Source organism: Rhagoletis pomonella, unplaced genomic scaffold, assembly GCF_013731165.1.
Source record: "Rhagoletis pomonella isolate Grant_MI unplaced genomic scaffold, Rhpom_1.0 Rhpom_scaffold_00008, whole genome shotgun sequence".
NCBI lineage: Eukaryota > Metazoa > Arthropoda > Insecta > Diptera > Tephritidae > Rhagoletis > Rhagoletis pomonella.
In genome coordinates, this window is record NW_023458562.1 from 12,912,233 (window position 1) to 12,936,116 (window position 23,884).

The following is a 23,884-nucleotide window of genomic DNA, read 5'->3' on the forward strand; positions in this document are numbered from 1 at the left end:
AAATTCCACATTCGCAACATCCCTAATACATATACGTAGCTTGAGAACAAATTCTTACGATTTTACTGCCTGACAAACTTATTTGCAAATTTTTACTAAAACTTACCCTTAAGTAGAGTATTCTTTCTAAACGTACTGCCAACTATTTTCTTCCTGCAACTCTCCAAATTTTTATATTGAAACCCCCCCCTCTTAACGTTGTTGGGCGTCTTGACTTTCCTATCACCCCCTTTACTCATTGAACACTGTACACAACGCCCTGTACAAGTAAAGAAAACTGGTAGAGTACTGCAGCAGTATGTTCGGTTTATTTTTCGGCAGTAGTAAGTATTTCCAATGGTCACCACTGCACAGCAAACGCACATTTTCAGCAGTTTTTTTTATACCCGAGCGCACTTGTGCACAAGGGTATTAAAATTTTGTTCACATAACGGTTGTTTGTAACAGCCAAAACGAATCGGGATAGATATAGACATATATATACAAAATGATCAGAATGAAAAGAGAAATCGATTAAGTGGTGACTGTCCGTCCGTCCGTCTGTCTGTCCGTGAACACGATAACTCGAGAAAAAATTGAGATATGTGAACAAAATTTGGTAAGTAGGTTCCTTTATCCAAGGTAGGTTGGGATTGAAAATGGGCAGAATCGGACAATAACCACGCCCACCTCCCATATAACGGTATTTTCGAAATATTCAAAAACTACGATATTTCCGAAAATACTGGATCCAAAATGTTGAAAGTTGGTATGCGAAGTAGAAATTTTGCATAAAATAAGATAGTTATGAAATTTTTGGAAAATGGACGTGGCCCCGCCCACTTATGATAAAAAGCTGTATCTCTGTAGTCCCTTTACCAATCCCCACCAAACTCGCTGAGAACATTACTTAGGGCTTGACTAAGAAACCTGTTGAACATTTTTGAAATCCGACAAGAACCATGCCCACCTCCCATATAACGATAATTTACAGAAATACGAAAACTGCGATAAATAAGTAACTATTTAAGCTAATTTACTCAAAATCGATATATGCAATCACCTCTTAGCAGAAAATTATAATTACGGAAATTTTGGCAAATGTGCGTGGCAGCGCCCACTTATGCCTACATACGTGTATCTCGGTAACCGGTTTACCAATTTCTACCAAACTCGGCACATTTATCAACCTTGGCGTGAAAAAGCAATATGCTGAAAATTTTTGAAATCGCTCTAAAATTACTGCCACTTACCATATAATGGTACATTTCAGAAATACGAAAACTCCGATTTTTTAATAAGCTAAGACGCCATCTTACAACAATCACTTAACAACAAACAAGATGATTGATTACTTACTACGTAAGTGTATATTGATAACCGCCTTACCGATTTCCACCAAACTTGATCCAATTATTTCAATAAATCATAGTATATTATCGAAATGTTTGGAAAAATACTCTTGCTTATCATGCAGTTTACTGAAAGGTGAAAAAACGATATTTAATATGTACGCCGGGTATATAATGTTCGGTTTCGCCCGAACTTATACTTCTTTACTTGTTTTTTTGTTGGTTTCCAAACTACGAACTGTCAAGCATAACACTCAAGCAAGAATCTCAGCGTATTTGAGTAGTGTTGCATAACTTTATGACCGTAGTTCATTCCTCTAATCCATTAAAATTAGCAAAAATACGATATTTTTCCTTGTAGCTCTGCCGGTACGAGTTCATATTATATTTGTATTAAACTATTTGGATTATATGGTATTTATCTGCTTTACAATTATCCAATTTAATATTATTTAAAAAATTAACACACGGTTTAAAACAGTTGTTAACAACTTCGGCTTGTAGTAAACGCATCTAAAAACCAAATAAACAATTATCAACACGGCACTTTAACAGCGCGGTGCGAGCAAATTAAAGCAAAAAGGGATTAAAAAATAACGGAATCTAGTCAAGAATTATATTATATTCTCCCTATATCCAGTTATAAAAGAAAAAGTGCGCTTGGAAAATTCGACTTTTGGCCGCCTAAATCGGCCAAATACCCCGCTGTGCACTGGTGCAAATCTGTAATGTTATAAAAAGTGGGATTCAAAATTCTTTACACGAGATAAACTTTCAAAATATTGGTCCTGTTCTACTGATTTAGGTTGAAAATTAACACATTAATAACAATAAGTATTTTTCCTTCAAGCACAAAGCATTATAAAAAATAGTGTGTAAATCCCGGGCGCGACTGAAGTGAATCTTTTTCGTATTACCCATACAGCTCTCCATAGTTTATGAGTAGTTTATTTTCATTTCATTTCATTTCATTTATTTTAGTCTATGACTTTAACAATCTTACAGACTAGATTACATAATAGGTTAGAATAATAGAAATTATATTAATTATACAATGTTTCAATATTAGATTTAAATATCAATCTCGGCAATGAAAACTCAATATTTACAATTTTTGAGATTTTATTAAACTCTGTGAGGGCTCTATATATTGGTGCTAGAGTAAAGTAATTTGCCTTAACTGGAAGCATATAAAAAGGTAGTTGAAAACGCAAAATTCTGTTTGGAACATTGAAACATATCTGGTTAAGTAAAACAGGGCAATCAATATATCCATTAACCAGATCATATATAAACATCAGTGACTGGATAAGTCTTCTACTTTCCAGTGATTTTACATCAATAAGCTTACAGAGAGAATTATAGGCCGGTAAAGGCTCAGAAAAGTTAAGCGGCTGTAGGGCAAAGCGAACAAATTTGCGCTGGACTCTTTCAAGCCTACTAGCATAAAGGCTATATATTGGATTCCATATTATAGATGCATACTCTAATTTAGAACGTACCAGCGCATTGAAAAGAGTTTTCCTGGTATAAGGATCTTTGAAATCCTTAGCATATCTACGCAGAAATGCTAAGTTGCTATACGCCTTCGGGATAACGTAATTAACATGATTTGTAAAAGTGAAACCCGAGTCAAACACAACACCCAGATCTATAAAATCATTGACTGAGGTCAGTTTATGGTTCAAAATACTATAAGTCGAGCTGATGATGTTTGAAGACCTAGAAAAGGTCATATGGTAGCATTTATTAATGTTCAGTGATAATTTATTTACCCGACTCCAAGTAATAACATTATCCAGATCATGTTGTAGATAAAGTGTATCAGAGACACAAGTAATTTTTTTAAAGAGTTTAAGGTCATCTGCGTAGAGGAGGAACTCGGAATATTTAAAACAGTTCCCAATATCATTTATAAATAAAACAAATAACAGAGGGCCAAGGACACTACCCTGTGGTACACCGGAAGCTGCAATAAAGCTGTTAGATCTGTAACCTTCAATTTCAACAAACAGCAATCTGTTCGAAAGATAAGATTTCAACCAGGACAAAAACACCGAGTGAAAACCAAGACTCTCCAACTTACGTAACAAAATAGAATAGGAAACTTTGTCAAAGGCTTTGGAAAAGTCTGTATAAATAGTGTCCACCTGAGACCCACATTTGAAGGATGAGACACAATATTCCGAAAAAGTCACTAAATTAGTAACCGTTGAGCGACCGCGAACAAAACCATGCTGACGAGGTTCTAATATGCTCTTAGTAGCGAAAGAAAGCTTATCTTTGACGACTATTTCAAAAAGTTTGGAGCAAGCTGTTAACTTGGAAATAGGCCTATAATTTGAGACATCATTCTTACTTGCAGACTTAAAAACTGGGGTAATGGATGCAATCTTCCAACGATCAATAAAAATGCCTAATGAAAGAGAAAGATTAAAAATTATGCATAATGGGACACAGATGGATGAGACGCATTGCTTTAAAAAATATGAAGAAAGACCATCATTGTCACTTTTCATGGAAGATTTAAGACAGGAAATACCAATCGAAATATCTAACTCTGTTAAGGTTAGAGACCCAAAATCTAAGGAAGAATGAGGAGGGAAATTTACTGAAGTATTAACAAACTCGTCATCTGTAACAAAATTCGATTTAAAAAACTCTGCAAAAAAATTGACAGAATCGGTAAGCGACTGTGAGCTCTTCCCATTAAAGTGCATACAAGTTGGAATATTGGACCCACCTCTTTTAGAGCGAATATAGTTCCAAAAGGCCTTGGGGTTTACTTTCAGCTCAGATTCAAATCTGTTTATATATTTATTATATAGAAATTTGTCTAAGACGTTAAATTGCTTCATATAATAGTAATATTTATCTTTAAAGCTAATGATGTAGCGTTCCTTATACAGCTTGTAGTATTTATTTCTTTTGTTTTTTAAAGCTTTAAGATTTTTAGTATACCACGGGAGTTTATGAAGTCGAGGCGGTAGTAGTGAAAGTTTATTAGTGAATAATTCAGTCAATTTATGTAGAAAAGATTCAAAGCACAAAGAGACATCTTGCGAATTCAGAATAGTCTTCCAATTTACATCCGAAATAGCAACATTTAATTAAACAAGTAATTAAATACTTTTCAACACGCGATATCAGAGTGGACCTTTCTTTTGTTTACAATTTGGTTGTCAAACACGCTACAGCTTATCGTTTGACAGATTTACCAGAATTCAGAACTAAAAAAATCTTCGGACTATAACTGGTAACTTCTGTCAATGGTCCGAGAACCGAGTAAGGGATCGATTTCCAGTAAATTCTGACTATTTTTGTGGGAACCTATAAAAATAGATAATATTAAAAAACGGTTGGCAATTTGGTATTGTTATTGGAAGTCTCCTAATGAGAAGCAAAGTTTTCCGATCGAAAAATATTCAGCCTTATCATGAGTTTCATTTTCCCCGAACCTGTTCAGTTTTCGTTTCCATGTATTTACTATGGGCGGATGAAAAATTTTCGGTTGCATTTTTTTCGGGCGAAACTCAGAAAAAGGCAGATTTATTTTCAAGAAAAAGTGTTTTTCCCCATTTAAAATATATACATACATATGAACATGGAAAACTTTTTTTTTTTAACAACAAAATACGGGGGTTCTTTATTTCATTTAGAGAAATCCTAGGGAGTAAGAGCTTGAAATTTTAAACGTTTTGTTCTCGCGTGTATTTTTGGACCACCCTACAGAATCTACACAAAAAAGCATTACAATATACAGTTGCAGTCAATAAGACAGTAGCAAAATTCAAAATTATGTTGTTTGCAACTTATGTTAACATATTTATTTTTAATACTTTTCATTTAAAATATAGTTCGATCTATAACAGAGAAAGTTCACAAAAATTAATTAAATTTAAACCAAAATTTCACCAAAATTGCAGTATTTTTCAGAATTGTTAGAAAATTTTAGAGTATGTACACAGTTTTGTAGCCCTTTAAATTACAACGCTTTTATCAACTTGCAATGTTGTGTTCCAGAAACTTTCAATGTTGTGGATCCAGAAACTTTCAATGTTGTGTTCCGACACCAAAGCAAAGCTTTGAAAAGCTCCTATAAAAAAGCATAGTGAATAGGGCGAGGTAGATGACATCTAGATGTCGCCCTATGTACTACGTTTGCTACACCGGAAATAGACGACACGCCATTTCTTTAAATAAAATTAGTTTGACTATTGTAAACTAAATCGAATGCTTTGTAAGTGAAGTGACTTGTGGACCACTTGAGGTATAGGTGGACCAGTTGGTAACCACTTTGGGACCAGTTGGTAACTAGTTCGTGGGACCACTTGGTAAGCAGTCGGGGACCAGTCCGGGAACCAGTTTGGGACTACTCCGAAACTACTTACCTTCGGCCCAGTTGGGGACCAGTTGGTCTTTTTAAGCTCCTGTGGCCGTTTTAAGGGTAATTCTTGGGCTCCTGCACTGCCGCTCGGGGTTTCTGCCTTCTACGGTGGTAATTTTGGGCCGGGTTGCCTGTTTTGGCGGATTGTTGTGCTGTGTGCCGCGTATTACGTGTACCGGGTACCACTTTCTCGAGCGAATTGCTCTGGGGAACCTGTTGTGTGAGTTGCTGGCTTTTTGGCTAGACTTTGAGGAGGGTTTATACACGCATATCGGCGGAAATAGACGACACGCCATTTCTTTAAATAAAATTAATTGGTGCTCGTTTGTATGTACATACATATGTAAATGCATGTGTGTGCACCTTTCTATTAATATCGTTGAATTATTTTAATATCTATTGCAAAATTTTATTCAGACAGGACTAAAAAGTAGAAAATAAATAATATAAAAAAAACTTTTTAATATACAACGCTTTTATAAATGGACTAAAAAGTAGAAAATAATACTTCTCAGTCCCATAGAATTTGTTTTGATAACTTTTGATTTTGAAATTTTAGCAAAAGTCATTATAAACAATCTATGAAATTGAAAATGAAAAGCGTGGGGCGCATGTAATACACTTGAATTGATATGAAAAGTAATATATGAATGTATGTATGTGGGTATATGAATAACGACCGCTTAAAATCGATTTCAAAGTTCTACTTTCGCTGTAGAAATTTTAGGTCTACGTTATGTAGTTTGACTATTGTCAATTAAATCGAATGCTTTGTATTGCATGCGCTCCACGTTTTTCATTTTCAATTTCATAGATTGTTTATAATGACTTTTGCTAAAATTTCAAAATCAAAAGTTATCAAAACAAATTCTATGGGACTGAGAAGTATTATTTTCTACTTTTTAGTCCATTTATAAAAGCGTTGTATATTAAAAAGTTTTTTTATATTATTTATTTTAGTGCAATAGAGGGCAAGTCACTAAAAATTACCATTGATTTCTTCGATTATTTTTTGTAGAGTGTATTAAACATTTTCGTCCATACAAAACTAGATATTGTTAATTTCAAATTTTGCTACTATCTTATTGGCCGCAACTGTATGTATGTATGATGTACTCCTCCATCTGAAGGAAAACTGTAAATCGAATCCGTGTATATAATCGATATTATCAATGGTTGTCTATAAAACTATCAAAAACCATCGATGGTGCCACTACCGTCGCGTGAAAACCAATACTTTAGTGTCCCCCCAATAAACTTACCAAGGAGAAAGTACTCCCACTATTTACCCGGTCAGTACAACTCGAGGGTACCTTTCCTATACTTACGGTGACCATATTAACCAACGTAAAATAAAGGACATTTTTTTAAAAAAGATTTGGGAATACTTACATACATACAACTTGTATGATAAAAGTACCTTACCCATATCGTAATTTAAATCAAATATTTATCAGTTAATTATATTATTTAATTGTACAAGTTACCTTGCTGTAGGGAAAAATTAAGCCAAATCCTTTTCAAGGACTTCGCAATCCCTTGCTACCAAAATGCGTTTATCATAATTCAAACTGCGAGACGAAGTCAGCACACAGTGGTTCAAAATTGGAATTTAATGTTCATAATCCACCGGAGCCTTAATTTTTCAACCACTTTTTACTAAAAAGCAAAAAAAAAATATTTTGGTGAACATTTTTTATAACATTTAAATTTTTTTTTTCAAAACTGCTACTTTTTCTGCATTTTGCACAAAAAAAATTTAATATAACCAAATAAAAATTCTGAAATCAGGCTCAACTGGTCCATTTCAAATATTGTAAGCTTTCATAAAAAAATTAAAATTAATCAAATGAAGTGAAAAATGAAGGCTCCAGTGAATGACGAACACTAAATGCCAGTTTTGAACCACAGTGCAGCAGGGGGTTTACTGTTCTCTTTCAGTGGAACTGGAAACTCAGCGTACAAGACGATCCTGGGCACAACTTTCCCTGTCCTTTGTAGGTTGTACAAAGATAACCGATTAAATAGAAACCCTTAAGTGGGGTGCGAAACAAACTGGCGAAGGTTTTCATTATATTTTATAAGGGACATTTTTATTTTTCATATTTTGCGTTTAAAAATTACCTCTGAAAAATGCAGAGCCGATTTAAAGGACAGTTTAAGAAATAAAGGACAAAAGGTATCCTTTATTTTGAAAAAAATTATAAAGGACAGGGGAGTAAAATAAAGGGCTGTCCTTTAAAATAAACGACGGATGGTCACCGTACCTATACAACTTCTTCGCAACATGATTTCCTGCAATACCAATATGGCCTGGTACCCAAAGGAGTCTGACCGGGGAAAATTCCCTTGTCAAAGTCAAGCAGTTTAACAGACATTCGATTGCTTCCTTAATGCTAGCTCTGACTGATGCTGGCGCCCTATATGAAAGAATCATTCACCGACACTTCTGTTAAGCTTCGACCCTCTGTGTAAAAATTCGCCCGTGTCGCCTTCCAATTACTGTTCTCCGTTCACTCATTCCTAAAGCTGATGCAGGTGTCGAAAGAGTTCAAACCACGCAACAGTCTACCCACGCAGATATCGGATCAAGCCGATGCCTCAGAAGCCTTTCTTTGTGTTTTCTAACGAGGGGAAAATACAAATGTGTTCGATATGTTTGTACTTCATCATCGCGAATGGTGCATTTAGATGCAAACGAATTTAAAAATTTTGTATTCATATTAGGAGGGTATATTTTTTTAACCTTCATTCACTGTTTGTATCAAATTGATGCAAATTTCATACTAAATTTCAAAAACATATTAAAATATTAAGATAATTGTTAATGTTTTGAAGTGGTTTTTTCGACAAATGCGTATAGATTTTTGCATTTTTATTCTTATTATCAGAAAATGAATAAACAAACGTTGGCCATTAATAAAAAATTAAAAAAATCCCAACATTTCATTGAATACTAGGGTCTTTCTCCATATGTATAAAATTGATGCACAACCAGCGTTACCGCTTTCGTAATGTTTTACTAAAATTGGTAATTTTTTTCTTTATTTTTCAAGGTAACTTATTTTTCAATTTGGTAACTTTTTCGATTCGGTCCTACATGTAGCATAGGTCAAAACAAGTTCTGATTCCACATTAGGAAGTGGGCCGTAAGCGTTTCCTTTTATAGAAATACCAGGTAATCCTGAAAGTTTCACAAGGTGAAAAGTTCTTCGCATTGCTTGATTAATAGAATTGTGTGATCTCTAACAAACTGCTTGAAAGTGGGCTATATCTACCCTGTGGGGAAAATCTCTAGTTTTGAACTGGTACGCTTCTAGTACATTTGGAACCACTACTAGTTCGCGATAAATCTCTTTTGCATGCAAACAACTAGCGAATTTAACACAGCGATGTCATAGGAATAAGAAATTGCCCCCCGCTGCATTACCTTTTCTATAGTTCAGAACCAGTCCTAAATTCGACATATGGGATCTAGTTCGCTTTGCACCCCCATTTTCTATAGTTTCGAACCAGTTGTAACAATTTTAATTTTTTTGCAGAGAAATGTATTTTCAATCTGAAATCAAATTTGTTTGAATGAATGTAAATTTAATTTTGCATTTGAAAACACGTTTGCATACCTTTGGCTGTAGCTGAATTTGCAGAGGTGCTGACTTTTATCTATATCTATTCTATACTAATTATATAAAGAGAAGTCCCTTTTTTTGTAACAGGTAATCTCGCGAACGGCTGGTCCGATTTTCATGAAATTTTGTATACAAATAGCTTTCGGTAACCACCATGTTTTAGGCTAAACAAATTTTACTTTTTTCGGGTAGGTGGACCAGGGACCGGTCTATTCGAAAAAATCTTATTATGGTCCGATTTGCTTAAAATTTAGTACGTAAGTAGCTTTTTAGCATATATTAGCATATATGATAAATTTTTTCCGAGAAGTGGACCAGGGACCGATCTATTCCAAAAAATCGCATTTATGGTCCGATTTGCTTAAAATTCGGTACGTAAGTAGTTTTTAGCATATATTAGGATATATGGTCCATTTTTCCGAGAAGTGGACCAGGGACTGATCTATTCGAAAAAATCGTATTTAAGGTCCGATTTGCTTAAAATTCGGTACGTAGGTAGCTTTTTAGCATATATTAGAATATATGATCCATTTTGTCCGAGAAGTGGACCAGCGACCGATCTGTGCGAAGTAATCGTATTTATGGTCCGATTTGCTTAAAATTAGGTACGTAGGTAGCATTTTGCCTGGATAAGCTTATAGATTCCTGTTTTCCAATTTTCATGCAATTTCGAATATAAATAGCTTTAAGTAACGACCATATCAAGGGGCGAATTCGTCACTAGGCAAGAGGGAGCGAGAAAACTGCCTTTTGAGCAAACCTTTTATTATTGAATCATGCGTCATGGTTGCCACTTTGGTAAATTGTTACCAAAATTTGTAGAAAAAATTTGGGTTGGTAAAAATGTAAATTTTTTCTCATTTTGGTCGATTTTTGATGAATTTTCCGTTCCCGATTAATTTTTCGTAGTTATCTTTTGTAGTAGCATTGTATAGACTAGCCTAAGTAATAGATTAATAAATCATGTGAATCAATGTAATAGTGTAGTAGTCTCTTTAGCATATTTTTAGTACACGAACAGTGTAACTAGACCTTAAGGCATAGTTTTAAGACACCATCTTGTGAAAAGAAAAGAATAAAAGAAGCATTCCGATTTTAGCAGCGAAACGGAGAAGGTGTTTTATTTAAAACCCGGCTACCACTCAATTACCTTAAACTTGCGCATTTCACTTTAAATATATTATAATTTTCTTTGCATACTTTTTATATAAATACATACGTATAAATGTATATCGATATAAGGCGAACATATCGCGCTCCATTCAAAACTAATTTTTACTGGAATCCCGAGGAGCTTTTGATTGCCTAAATATTTGATTATCTATACATAATATAAAGGAAAGTCGAGATTCTTTGTACGCGGTAATCTCGAAAACTACTGAACATATTTTGACGAGATTTTCTCTAATATATTCTGTATCGATAGGAGAGTGACCTTTTTAATTTAGAATTTTAATAGGGTTGCCACCTGTTAAGAAAATTCTAATTCTAATAAGCGTCAGTTCTGCACCCTCACTGTCAAATGAAAACACTTACCCAACAAGCAAAATAAACTTAAAGAAAGTTTTTTTTAAGTTTTCAATTATAAACATTATGCTTACAAAACGTTGATTTTTTGTTTATAAAACGCTTGAAAGTAAGCGTAATATAATCAAAAAGGAACATTGGTTATAAGCGTAGAAATATAAACTTGTAATAAATGTTCAAAAGAAAGCTTTTTATAAGCGTAAAAGTGTAAACTTATAATAAAGGTTCAAAAAAAGTTGTTTATAAGCGTATGAATATAAACTTACTAAAAATTTTCAAAACAAAGCTATTTATAAAGATTTTTATAACCCTTTATTTAAAGATATTTCATTAAAAACTCATACATAGATTGCTTAACATCTAGAAACTAAACGAAATGCGAATTTTCGGCGGACTCATCTACAGTCGCGAAAATATAAATAGGGAATAGACATTTTAGCATACAAATTCACGATAACACACAAAAATTAAGCATAAAAAAGTTAATTACTACATCTTGTTGCGTGCTTTCAATTACATGCGGTTATTGGCAAATTGGAAAAACGACATCGATGCAGCTATATATTCCGCTTCATCCCCACCATTCTCATTGATGAACTTTTCTGAAAAAAATTTAATACATTTTTAATTGAATGTTAAACTAAGAAAGGATAAGGAGAACTCATCATTTGAAGACTCGAATGCTCCACCGATTAGCGCAGCCGGTCCTGGATTGGATTTTTTTATACCGCATCGGTTTTATTTAATTTTTTCTTTTAATAAAATATTTTAAAAAACGTAAACACGTCACTTACGATTGAAAAAATGTTATATTTACTACTTCATGTCGTTGGCATTTGCATTTCATTTATAAGTTTAAGTTATTTATAAACATTCGCTCTCAAAACTTGTTTAAGGTTTATTTGAAAAAACTTTAAATAAGCTTAATATTAAAAATGCTTATTTAACGCTTACTATAGCAAACTTACTTTAAGTTATTTTTAAAAACATTTACTGAAATGCTTGTTGGGTAGCCTCTGGATGTGTAATCATGTATTATTTTTCTGAGTAGGGTTGCCACCTGTTTAAAAACTATAAGATCTTCACCGTCTGTTGGATAAAAAAATTAGGTACCAAACGAAAGTGCATGGCCTTCGCATGTGCAAAAACTTTAAGTTTTTTGAGTAGGGTTGCCACCTATTTAAAACTACTATCTTCTATACATAGTATAAAGCAGAGGCGAGATATTTTGACCACGCTATTGAGTGGATTTAGACAGGATTTTTTATGTATATACTAAACGAAGTCCATGATGGCATATGATTTATTTGTCCAAATACGTAAATGTACATTATATGTATAAATTCAGCGCGTGGCGAAGCCTCGCTCATCCGTGACCGGCTAGTTTAAATATAAAGAAAAAATTGCCAGGTATTACGCACTATGATTGTTCGCAAAAAAAATAAATCAACGCCATTTTTTATCAAAGGAAGAAATTAAAAAAAATCAAAATTTTAAGCAGCACATTGTTGGCTATACTCAAATAGTATTTGCTTTAAAAGTCCATACCTTAAATTGCTCTAAAAATTCAGAGTAAAAAATTCGAAATTTAGACGAAAATTGTTGGAATTTTTCTATATGTTGTATATGGTTTGAATCCTCGATTTTTATGGATTTAATTAAAGCAATAAACAGTTTTTACTCGAAAAATATTGCGAATATTAAAAAAAAATCACTTTTTTGAGTCACTGTATTTATCTATAATAACTCGAGTTGAAGTTTTTCAAATATTAAAGTTTCATTGTTGCCTTTAGTTTCATCACTTCCGTTTTTGGTTGAAGGAAACAGAGAATATGCCAATAATATGACTCGAATGCCGTATAACTAGTTAAATAAAAAGTTCTTAAAAACAATTTTAATTCTTATTGAAATAACTAAAAAAAAAATAAAAAAAACTATAGTTTTAATTAAAATAAATAAAACTATAGTTTTTATTAAAATAATTATAAAAAAGTTATTGGTAGATATTTCCCAGATGTGGTAGATTTTTTTGAAGTGGATGGTAAATATTTTTTTCGTTAGTGGCAACCTGTTCAAGCGTTGAATTTTTGAGATATATTTTCGGCCAATCGCTAACATATGTATAATGTGTATATTGGTCATAACTGGACAAATGTTGACTTTAAAGTGCTCTAAAGGTTTAGGTTTATTCGCATAAATACGGACCCATAAAAAGTTACATGGTGCCAAGTCGGATGATCTCAGTGGCCAAACGACATCCCCGCTACGGGAAATTATGCGCCTAATAATCCTCTGTTGCAATGAACAATATCCATGACACTGTTAATGATTAGATCAGTTGCTTTGTGTCCTGAGTTTTGTATGGATGGAGATGTATATCTAAATGCAAAATATACCATTATAAGACAGTACTATGTGCTTAAAACAACGCAAATCGACAAATTTGTTTCTTCGGCCACACTAAGGTTTGAAATCCTCACCAAGCGTTTCCTTTGTTGTGACTTTTAGCGTTCAAGCAGATATAACAATTATAGCTGAATGGAGAACTGGTTGCATGAAAAACTTGGTGTCTTCGGAAATATGTACCTGTATGTATCTGTGTACAGTTCTGTACATAAAATAAATTTGGTAATTTTTTGTTGAATTTGGTAACTTTTTCTGGTGATTTAGGCAAAAACTAAAAAAAATGTTGTGGCAACACTGTGCACAATGTACTTTTTGTTACAAAAAATTTCCCATGATAAAAGCATAGTAAGGTAAAACCGTTCTCTCAATGCGTCGGCCATGATTTTTTTTTTTGAAGTTTGCCAACATTTTAAAATCGTATAAAATTGAGAGTAAAAAAAAGGAATTGTTCAAAGTTGTTGTTGTTTGAGATTGAAAATGAGAATGTGTGTGTGAGTTTGTGTGTAAAATTTTAAAATTAAATTGCTTGCAAACGTCAAGAATTTGAAAAATTCCTCTCAGCGGTTCTACCCAAGATGTATTAAACAAGGTGTGATTGACAACTCAGTGCGGCTCTCTTTTAAGGTACTATAATGTCAAAAAGTATAAACAAACGAATTAACCCTTAGTGATGCATGTATCTTGTCAGCATTGATACCCAAGGCTTTTATTTTGATTACAGTTTTGTTTTACTTACATTACCTGGAATATATGTGTTGTCAATAAAATAAAACCGATTGTTTATAAAATCGTTTTAGCAATTTTATTGTTGTTAATTGCCCAAGTTTATGCTTTTGTGCGTTTATTTTTATATTTAAATTTTTTATCCTAAATATTATTCGACACCTATAAAAGTATGATTTTACATTTGTTTCCAATTTTATATGAGTGCTTAACTCTAACAATTTTGAAATTAAATTTTTTTCATGCGAAATAGTTTGGGTATAAACGAGCTGAAATCACTTTCCTTGAAGTGGTTTTCACAAACGCGAGATGAATCACGTAGTATAACACCACATCGCTGCCGTCTTAACTCGCAACTAGGTGGTTTAAAACATCGCACTATTTTCGTGTCCTGACTTCTATTGCATACAGCGCACCGTTCAAAAGTTTTGCTCCGTTTCATCTTGGTTTCCTTACATTAAATATTTAAGCAAAGTCGAACGTATTTACTTATTACCAAACTTTAAATGTGCTTAGTTGCTCTCCTCGGCGGTTTATCTCTTAACAATGTCACGCTTGTTAAGAACATTTGTTGCTTGAAAGCTTTTGTGTAAATAAAATATTTTCAAATGGTTTAACAATTCATTTGAATTTGACATTATAGCCTGTTTCTTATGAGAGCAATGTCAAAATCAATCACACTTTGTTGAATACATTTTGGTTCTACCCAAGGTGTATTAAACAAGGTGTGATTGACAACTCAGTGCGGCTCTCTTTTAAGGTACTATAATGTCAAAAAGTATAAACAAACGAATTAACCCTCAGTGATGCATGTATCTTGTCAGCACTGATGCCCTAGGCTTTTATTTCGATTATAGTTTTGTTTTACTTACATTACTTACATCACATATATTTTGTCAATAAAATAAAACATATTGTTTATAAAATCGTTTTAGCAATTTTCTTGTTTTTAATTGCCCAAGTTTTATGCTTTGGTGCGTTTATTTTCCATAACGGTTGTTTGTAACAGCCAAAACGAATCGAGATAGATATAGACAAATGTATACATAAATGCTCAGAATGAATAGAGAAATCGATTAAGCCATGTCTGTCTATCCGTCCGTCCGTGTACACGATAACTCGAGCAAAAATTTAGATATCTCAACGAAATTTGGTATGTAGGTTTCCGTTAATCTAAGGTAGGTTGGTATTGAAAATGGGCGAAATCGGACTGTAACCACGCCCACTTCCCATATAACGGTGATTTCCAGAATTACGAAAACTGCGATATTTTAGTAACTACTGAAGATAATTCACTCAAAATTTATATTTAGAATAATTTTCTAACGAAAAATAAGAATATTAGAAATTTGTGGAAAATGGGCGTAGCCACGCCCACTTATGGTTACATGTGTATATCTTGGTAACCGCTGCACCAATTTCTTCCAAACTTGGCACAGTTGTTGGCCTTGATACAACATACTAAATGGCCGAAAATTTAAAAAATCGGACAATAACCACGCCCACTTTCCATATAACGGTAATTTCCAGAAATACGAAAACTGCGATATTTTAGTAACTACTGAAGATAATTCACTCAAAATTGATATTTACAACAATTTTTAGACGAAAAATCAGAATATTATAAATTTTTGGAAAATGGGCGTAGCCACGGCCACTTATGGTTACATGTGTATATCTTGGCAACCGCTGCACCGATTGCATCCAAACTTGGCACAGTTATTGGCCTTGGTACAGCATACCAAATGGGACCAACAGGGTAATTTAGAGAAATATGAAATCTTCGCTAAATCAGTAAATATTAAAGCTAATTTATTCAAAATTGACGATTGCAACAATTCTTTACCAAGAAATACGTTTATGGTAAAATTTTGGAAAATGGGCGAGGCACCGCCCACTTATGATCACATATGTGTATATCGGTAACCGTTCTACCAATTTGTACCAAACTCGGTATTTTTATTGTGCTTGCCACATAAAAGCAAACCGTTGAAAATTATTGAAATCGGACTAAAATTACGGCCGCTTTTCATATAACGGTAAATTTCAGAAATGCTTGAAACTGCAATATTTCGAAATTTAAAGACGCTAATTTACTCAAAATGGATACACCCCGGCTTACCATGTAGCGGTAGCTTTCGGAAAGTTGAAAATGATATATTTAATACTTAGACTTTCTTACTTGTTATATTTAAACTTTTTATCCTAACCATTATTCGACACTTATCAAAGTATGATTTTACATTTGTTTCCAATTTTATATGTGAGCTTAACTTAACAATTTTGAAATTAATTTTTTGAAAATGTGTTTTTTTTTCAAATTTGAATTAAAAAAAAAATACACACAAATTTTTCAAGCGACAAATTTTCTTAATAAACGTGAAATTGTTAAGAGATAAGCCGCCGAGAAGAGCAAGTAAGTACATTTAAGTTTGGTATTAAGTAAATACGTTCGACTTTGCTTAAATATTTAATGTAAGGAAACCAAGATGAAACGGAGCAAAACTTTTGAACGGTGCGCTGTATGCAATAAAAGTCAGGACACGAAAATAGTGCGATGTTTTAAACCACCTAGTTGCGAAGTTAGACGGCAGCGATGGGAAGAAAGCTGTGGTGTTGTACTACGTGATTCATCTCGCGTTTGTGAAAACCACTTCAAGGAAAGTGATGTCCAAATCAAACACTTTCCAACGAGCTCGTTTATTACCCATGCGCAGTCCCAATGCCATACGGAAAAACTGATACAAGTGAGGATTTAGTACGCGATCAGGATACATTCTTTGTTGATGCCCAAACTCAAACAGACGACTCTTTATAATGCACGTTGCGAACAGAAATACTTCGGCTTACCGAAATAATTAAACCATGCAAGCAAGTATGGAAGAGCTTAAATTAAAACCGCTCGAAGCAAGGTCTTTAATGGAAAACTATTTCGCATGAAAAAAATTTAATTTCAAAATTTGTTCGAGTTAAGCTCACATATAAAATTGGTAAAAAATGTAAAATCATACTTTTATAAGTGTCGAACAATGCTTAGGATAAAAAATTGAAATTTAAAAATAAACTCACAAAAGCATAAAACCAGGGCAATTAAAAACAAGAAAATTGCTAAAACGATTTTATAAACGATTTGTTTTATTTTATTGACAAAATATATGTGATGTAAGTAATGTAAGTAAAACAAAACTATAATCGAAATAAAAGCCTAGGGCATCAGTGTTGATAAGATACATGAATCACTAAGGGTTAATTTGTTTGTTTATACTTTTTGACATTATAGTACCTTAAAAGAGAGCCGCACTGAGTTGTCAATCACACCTTGTTTAATACACCTTGGTTCTACCCAAGGTACATTGAACAGGTAGTATCAGTAGAGCAGCTGATTTGATTTATTTTCAAATTATTTGGTCTCGAAAATGTCAAATATTTTTAATTTTTTCTCACGAAAATTATAAGTTGTTAAAATCCATTTGCTTGTGAAACCTTTTTCCATACAAAACACGCGATTGAATAGCAGCTTTTGGAACGTTCGCCCAACGACCGCTGATTACTGGGCCTTGCAAAGGATGGATCAATGCTTCGAGAAGCAAACAAATTTACTAGGAAAGAAAGTTGCATCAATTTTTATTTTTTCCAAATTTCAATTTTTTATTTTTTATAATTTTTGGTATTTCACATGGCACGCTTTGATTTAGAAGAAAAAATTCAGAACAGTTGTTGACACTTTCGATACCAGAAGCAACAACAAAATACACGCAAATGTTGTTTTTGCTCTACTGATACTACCTGTTTAATGTGCTTTGGTTCTACCCTCCTATTTTTTTATCATGAAATTTCCGATGGATGCGGGTTAAATGAGAACTCGCCGAAGTAAAATATCATGACAGCATTTGTTTTTGTTTTTTATTCCATACCAAACACTAAAAATCGCATTAAACATTTTAACATAAATTTTTTGAGCAAAAGTAAAAAAAGCTAAACAATTTTAAGAAATAGCTAAGAAGCTATACAGTATATTTCGGGATAAAACCAAATAAAAAAAGCTTAATCTAGCCGGAAAATATCTGATGGTGACCTGTATGAACTTTACGCCGTCATGGACGTAGCAAATTAAAATACACAAATTTTCCAGCTCTGGTAACAGAGGAAGAGAAATCAAAAACCAACGCAATTCTACATATGTAATGCTGTGCCTTGGATAACCGCTTACACGCAAAGCCCATTTAACAGATTCCTTATGCAACAACTCTCATCCAAGGCCGCCAAGTATGCATAACTGATCCTTAAGGCCTCCTCTGCGATGAAAAGGCCAGGGGTGGCTAAGTTCTTGGCTTAGGCGGCTACAGCGCCAATCAACAAAAAGAAGAGTATGGGTAATGGAAAGAAGAAATTTCACTGGCAATCGCAAAAAATAGTTTCAACCAGAATATCCAACGAACATCAACTCGTGCTCGTTAGAGCTCAGTACACCATGGACAAATAGCGGTCTCTCGACGAACACCAGCTTCTCAATGCCCTATAGATCTGTCATCATTTTCGTCTCTTTATTAGGTGCAGAATAGTGGACGATATCGAATAAAGATGGGAGAGTGTTGAGTGACAACTGTACGAGATCAATAAGGTTATTGACCTAGTCAAAATCAAAGAACTAAATTCCAGGGACCGTAATCATTATATGTAAGTAAATAATTTAAATTATTATTTTAATTTTTTCGCTCAACGGAAATAATTATTATTTGATTTTAAATTTTTCGATCACAAATACTGATTATTTTATGATTTTTATTTTTTCGCTCAAAGATAATTCTTTTTATTGAATTTTTTCCACTTAAAACTAATGATTATTTATAAAATTTAGGAGGCCATATAGTTTTGGAACTTATTCCTTTTATTAGGGTGTAGCTTAATAAAACCGAAATAAATGCTTCATGCAAATGACGTAACTTCGTAGATATGTATATATGTATGTATGTAGACAAACAGTTTATTTTTATCAATTTATAGGCGCATTCAGCTTAACAAATTCATCCACGTTCTCCTGTTTTCCCTCCCAATCTATGTTAGAATTCCATACACGAAGCTCATTAAAACGATACAGTCCATACTTAAAAATCTCTTCTATGTGTGAGGTTTTCAGGATAATCTCATACTCTTGTTCAAACGAAATTGGCACAATTTCCTTATTTCTCGTATTAGCCAGTATATAGCATTTCGGAAGATCGCTTTTCACCTGACAAAATGGCATTTCACAAAGTAAACCATAAAAACCGATAAATTCAAATTCATGCACGTCATCCAAAATTGTCTGCCAACTGGGAATGGAGTTTTCGTTTAAAGTTTTCAATGTTGCTGAGAAATGTTCATAGTAGCAATGAAGAAGTTTATAACGTTCCCGAGTCAGAGCATCGAAGTTCAAACAGGTATTGACGAATAAATTCAAATCATAGCCACAACTGCCAATGAAGCAATTTTTGAAGTTACACTGCCAAAATAAATAAATATTAAATATGTATTACGGCTCTATTCTGTATCAGTGACAAATTGTTGTCACAGTTTTTTTCCAGAAAATATATGAAAAAGTTTAAATTTGTCAGTAAAAATATTTTCCATTTACATACATATAGGTACATATGTGATAGGGCGAGACAATTTTTTTGACAATGTGCGTATAGCATAGGAGGATTCTACATGTAGTTCTAAGCAAATTTGCTTCTAAAACCACCTTATCACCCTTATAGCATGTTTTTATACAAAATTTAAGCACTTCTTTAAGACACTACAGCAAAATACTAAGAAACCCATCTTCGCAATTTGGAAAACTCCAAAATGGTTTTAGACCCATGGTTTCTTCGGCAAATTTGCTTAGAATTACACGAATAATCCTTCTGTGCTATACGCGCATGGTCGAAAAAATCTCCCACACATATTGATTCGCCCTAATATCCACTAGAAAAAGTTTCCGCACAGAGATTTTTTTTACAAAGTTCAAACTAGAGGTATTCATCTAACGTCACATATAAATTTATAATTTGATCGGCAGTTTATCATTTTATGTCAATATCCCTTTTATTTTAAATAAAACAATTTAAACTATTTAAATAAAAGTTTCAAACTTAGAATAATATTTTGATAAATTTGCCAAATTTTTGTCAGAATTACTGATGGCGTTTTTTTTTTAAGTTGTGGATTTTCATTCACATAAAAAAAATTCAAACACACTTTAAATGGAAGAAAATTCGTGACACCGTCAACAAAAAATTCCCAAAAATCAAGAGGATTTTGTGCAAACCAGCGTACCCAAAAATTTTATAGAAATTCTGACAAAAAGGTTGGAAGTTTTGCTGAAATTTTTTTTGCTCAAATTGAAAATATTGCAATTTTTTTTAATTTTATACAAAGTTTGGAATTATGTATATTCAAATGGTTTATTTTAAATTAACTATATTTTAATAAAAATTAAGAATTTTTTTTAATAAAAGTACTATGAATATTAAAAAAAATCTCTTTACGGAAACCTTTCCCAGTGGGTATGTATGTATTCATGAATGCATCCCCGCATACACATATTAAATTTACATACAAACAAAACATCTTCTACTCGTTCAGGATTTCCATATCTGTTTGTTTGGCATCGAAAATGCATATTTTTCATGTATGGTTCACCAAGTGCGATAACTTTCAACGTTTGCCCATTTCTATCCAACCAATAAGGGCGAATAAGGGCGAAGTCTTAGATATAATATTATCTATGGAAATCTTTGACAGAAAAAAATTGATTGGACGTACATAAATATATAAAAAATATATGCGGAGATATAACCTTTTTTAAATACACCAAAGAACAAGCATGAAATTGGGCCAATTTTCGCAAAACGGTTTTTGCATCAGAAGATGCCAGACTACTCCAGGCAATGTTTCCACTTGGTTGGTATTCCAAAAACATGAAATTATCTTTAAAGTAAAAGTTTCTGAAAGAAAATTAGAAATCCAAATACATGTGTATGTACATATGTATGTGTGTATACTATGTATACAAGGAATAAACTGCAGAACAAAGTTTTTCTACTCACTCTACGCCGAATTTCGTCACATGGCCATTCCAAATGACGTTGTGTTCTTTCAAAATTTCCTTAATTTGAGGTAAGACCACCAAATGCATCGTAAACTCATTGGAATTACTCGCGTCTGAAGTTGAATCTTTTACAACGGCCGTGAAGCAGTTAGTCCCTTGTTTAGTGGAGGGCTCATTCGCTTTTTCGAACTGGTATCTAACATCAATTCTTCGGCTATCGTCCTCTGAAGAGTACTTGACATCATATCTAAATTTTAAACAGTTGGTACCCTCCGTACTAAATTTGTCTTTCAAGCAGCGGCTAATAGCATCATTAAGACGATTTGGCATTTTCAAGGTTTTGAATGTTTAAATAAAATTTTAATGACAAACCTCCGACTGTATTTCTGCCACGAAAAAAGCAAATTAAAACCATTTGCCATTCGAGGTCGATGTAAATTTGTAGGTCTCTCCACACTTTGTGTGAAAACATCAAGGCACACACTACAAATTTTAATTTTATTTATGTTTTCTGCCCCAAATAGACTTACATACATAATAATCAAATATTAAGCAGTCTCACTTTGCTAAATTAAAACTAAACTTTTGATATAACGGACCAAGAATCTACATATATTTTTAGTACTTTCCAAACTAAGTTTTTTACTTTCTAAAAAGATAAATCCTACCGATTTTGAATTTGTATTATTAAAAGAAAGTTAAAGCATTTATTGGGTGGTATGTATAGTTTATTTCAATGAACTAGGAAAACTTATTATTGGATATAGGACAAGTAAAGAAATTCAGAACATTTTGCGACCCATAAAAACTAAATAAATTACCAGGACAATTGACTAAAAAAGTGGACTGTCCCGTACAATATAGGACCGATGGTCACCGCACTTATATATTATACATATACATATGTACATATATGAGTTTACCTTAATTCTTTTTATTCAGATCCGTTATTCTACTTTTCAGTAATACCAATGTTTTTTTTTTGGTAAGTAGCTTTTTCTACAACTTGACACTCCCACACTCAGTGATGTTTTTTGGAAGATGGGGAAAAAGGAGAAGAATTCATTCCGACTTCCTATAAAGGTAGCGAAATTCCACAAAAAGCTGTACACAGTAATATTTTTGGAGTATGGGACTACCACGGAGGCACTACCTTTCCTATAGAATAAGAATTATCGAAATCGGCTAACGTGGTCCAAAGTTATGCGGTAACATACATACATAAAAACAAATAATATTCCGGCGAATTGATAACCTTCTCCTTTTTTGAAGTCGGTTAAAAATGATTAACTTTAATTATTTCATTTAAACCAGCTTATTTACATCAAATATAACCTCAAAAATCAGATCCGGAAATACTCTAACTGCTTGTGGATCGTACAGATTCAGGTGTGACAGTATTTTTTTGTGTTAGAGAATATAATTAAGAAGCAAAAATTTTTTGCATTAAGAAAAAAAATCTACCAAATTTTTATTTTCATTTTTTTGAGTTCTGCCTCTTGAAGTTGCATTCGTAAACCGAGAGTAGATGCTCTACTTTGAGCTTTTTATACCCGAGCGCGCTCGTGAACAACTTTGTTCACGTAACGGTTGTTTGTAAGAGCCTAAAGGAATCGAGATATATGTAGGTCAATGTATACATAAATACTGAGAATGAATAGAAAAATCGATTAAGCCGTAAGTAAAGTAAAAATTTTGACGGACGGTATTGAAAATGGGCCAAATCGGACACTAACCATGCCTATCTCCCAAATATCGGTAGTTGGCGGAAATACTCGTCGGCGAACTCATTACCTTCGATTCCACAATGGTCTGGTACCCAGCACTGTGTTACCGTATTTTTGGTCGCCAAAATTTGTTGTGTGTCAAAGCAGTATGTATTTAACCAGCTGGTATTTCATCGTCCTGTTTGCAGGGGCCGGAATTGCTGCTTGGCTATCTGCAAAGATAACCTCTTTAAAGTTTAATTTTGCGCAGTTTAAAATTGCGACTATTTCAGTCTGAAACACCGAGGAAATTTGTTTATGGGAATTGCAAGTTTGGTGCTAGCTCCAAAAATATCTGCACCTGCTTTGTCCTCCATCCTAGAACCGTATGTGTACCAGTTGACGTATCTGCGGTCAAGGGCGCAGGGAGCGCATTTCGCGATCGTGGATTCTCACGTGGAACTTTATGTCCATCACTTTCTGGAATCAGAAATTTCTTATATTTCTAACCCTGGTGTATCTTTCCAAGAATGCCTGCATGCAGCTTTTTTGTGTGGAAGACATTGTTAGATAGTCGAAGTTTCACATCCCTCGTGGCTGCTTTTTCCTGGATAAAAACATGAAAAGGAGTCCATCCTAGAAACGACTTTAGAGCCCCAGCTAAGCACATTCTTATTGATTCAGACACGGATAAGCATTCCAATCTTTTCAGTTTGTCAAGGCGTAGTACAGCAGTTTTTTGCTGTGTCTTCTGCCACCACGCAATCGGCCGGAGGATCATACGATAGAGCCACTCTGTCACCCTTGAAATCAATCAGCATTTTCTGCCATAAAGTCTTCTTCAGGCCCACATGCCCAGTGCGATTTTAGCAACATTTCTCTCAAGAAGGGAGTTTCAGATAAGTCTCTTATCCAGTTATTGCACCTCATCGGAGTATGCAAGCACTGTCGCTCCAAGAGTGACCGGATCAAGGTTTGCTTCAAGAACAGCCTTCTGAGGATTTATGCTGGGCCCTCATTGGCACACCAATTTGAGACCACGCGAAGAATTTTCGAGTAACTATAATTGCCATCTCACAGCCTCGTAATCGCACTCATGTTGT

At 33.6% G+C, this 23,884-nt stretch overlaps 2 protein-coding genes across 2 annotated transcripts; both read right to left on the minus strand.

Annotated features, from left to right (window-relative positions):
• Positions 1-18,802: 18,802 nt before the first annotated feature.
• On the minus strand, positions 18,803-20,701 carry LOC118745120. The gene is made up of 2 exons (XM_036478653.1): positions 20,584-20,701; positions 18,803-19,485 (listed from the first exon to the last, which is right to left on the minus strand). Exons 1-2 carry the CDS (start codon positions 20,653-20,655, stop codon positions 18,997-18,999), a joined length of 561 nt encoding a protein of 186 aa, XP_036334546.1. The 5' UTR covers positions 20,656-20,701; the 3' UTR covers positions 18,803-18,996.
• LOC118745074 lies at positions 20,682-21,381 on the minus strand. The gene is made up of 3 exons (XM_036478612.1): positions 21,074-21,381; positions 20,824-20,971; positions 20,682-20,759 (listed from the first exon to the last, which is right to left on the minus strand). Exons 1-3 carry the CDS (start codon positions 21,160-21,162, stop codon positions 20,682-20,684), a joined length of 315 nt encoding a protein of 104 aa, XP_036334505.1. The 5' UTR covers positions 21,163-21,381.
• Between the last annotated feature and the right edge of the window lie 2,503 nt (positions 21,382-23,884).

What these genes read in the sequence shown, in the direction of transcription:
- LOC118745120 (XM_036478653.1), bottom strand. Translation starts at nt 20,655, where the DNA reads ATGAAAAATATGCATTTTCGATGCCAAACAAACAGATATGGAAATCCT. An exon ending in GAGTAGAAGATGTTTTGTTT is followed by an intron (nt 19,486 to 20,583) that starts GTATGTAAATTT and finishes TTATTTTGGCAG; the next exon opens with TGTAACTTCAAAAATTGCTT.
- LOC118745074 (XM_036478612.1), bottom strand. Translation starts at nt 21,162, where the DNA reads ATGCATTTGGTGGTCTTACCTCAAATTAAGGAAATTTTGAAAGAACAC. An exon ending in GTGACGAAATTCGGCGTAGA is followed by an intron (nt 20,972 to 21,073) that starts GTGAGTAGAAAA and finishes ATTTTCTTTCAG; the next exon opens with AAACTTTTACTTTAAAGATA. An exon ending in CTTTGGTGTATTTAAAAAAG is followed by an intron (nt 20,760 to 20,823) that starts GTTATATCTCCG and finishes TTTCTGTCAAAG; the next exon opens with ATTTCCATAGATAATATTAT.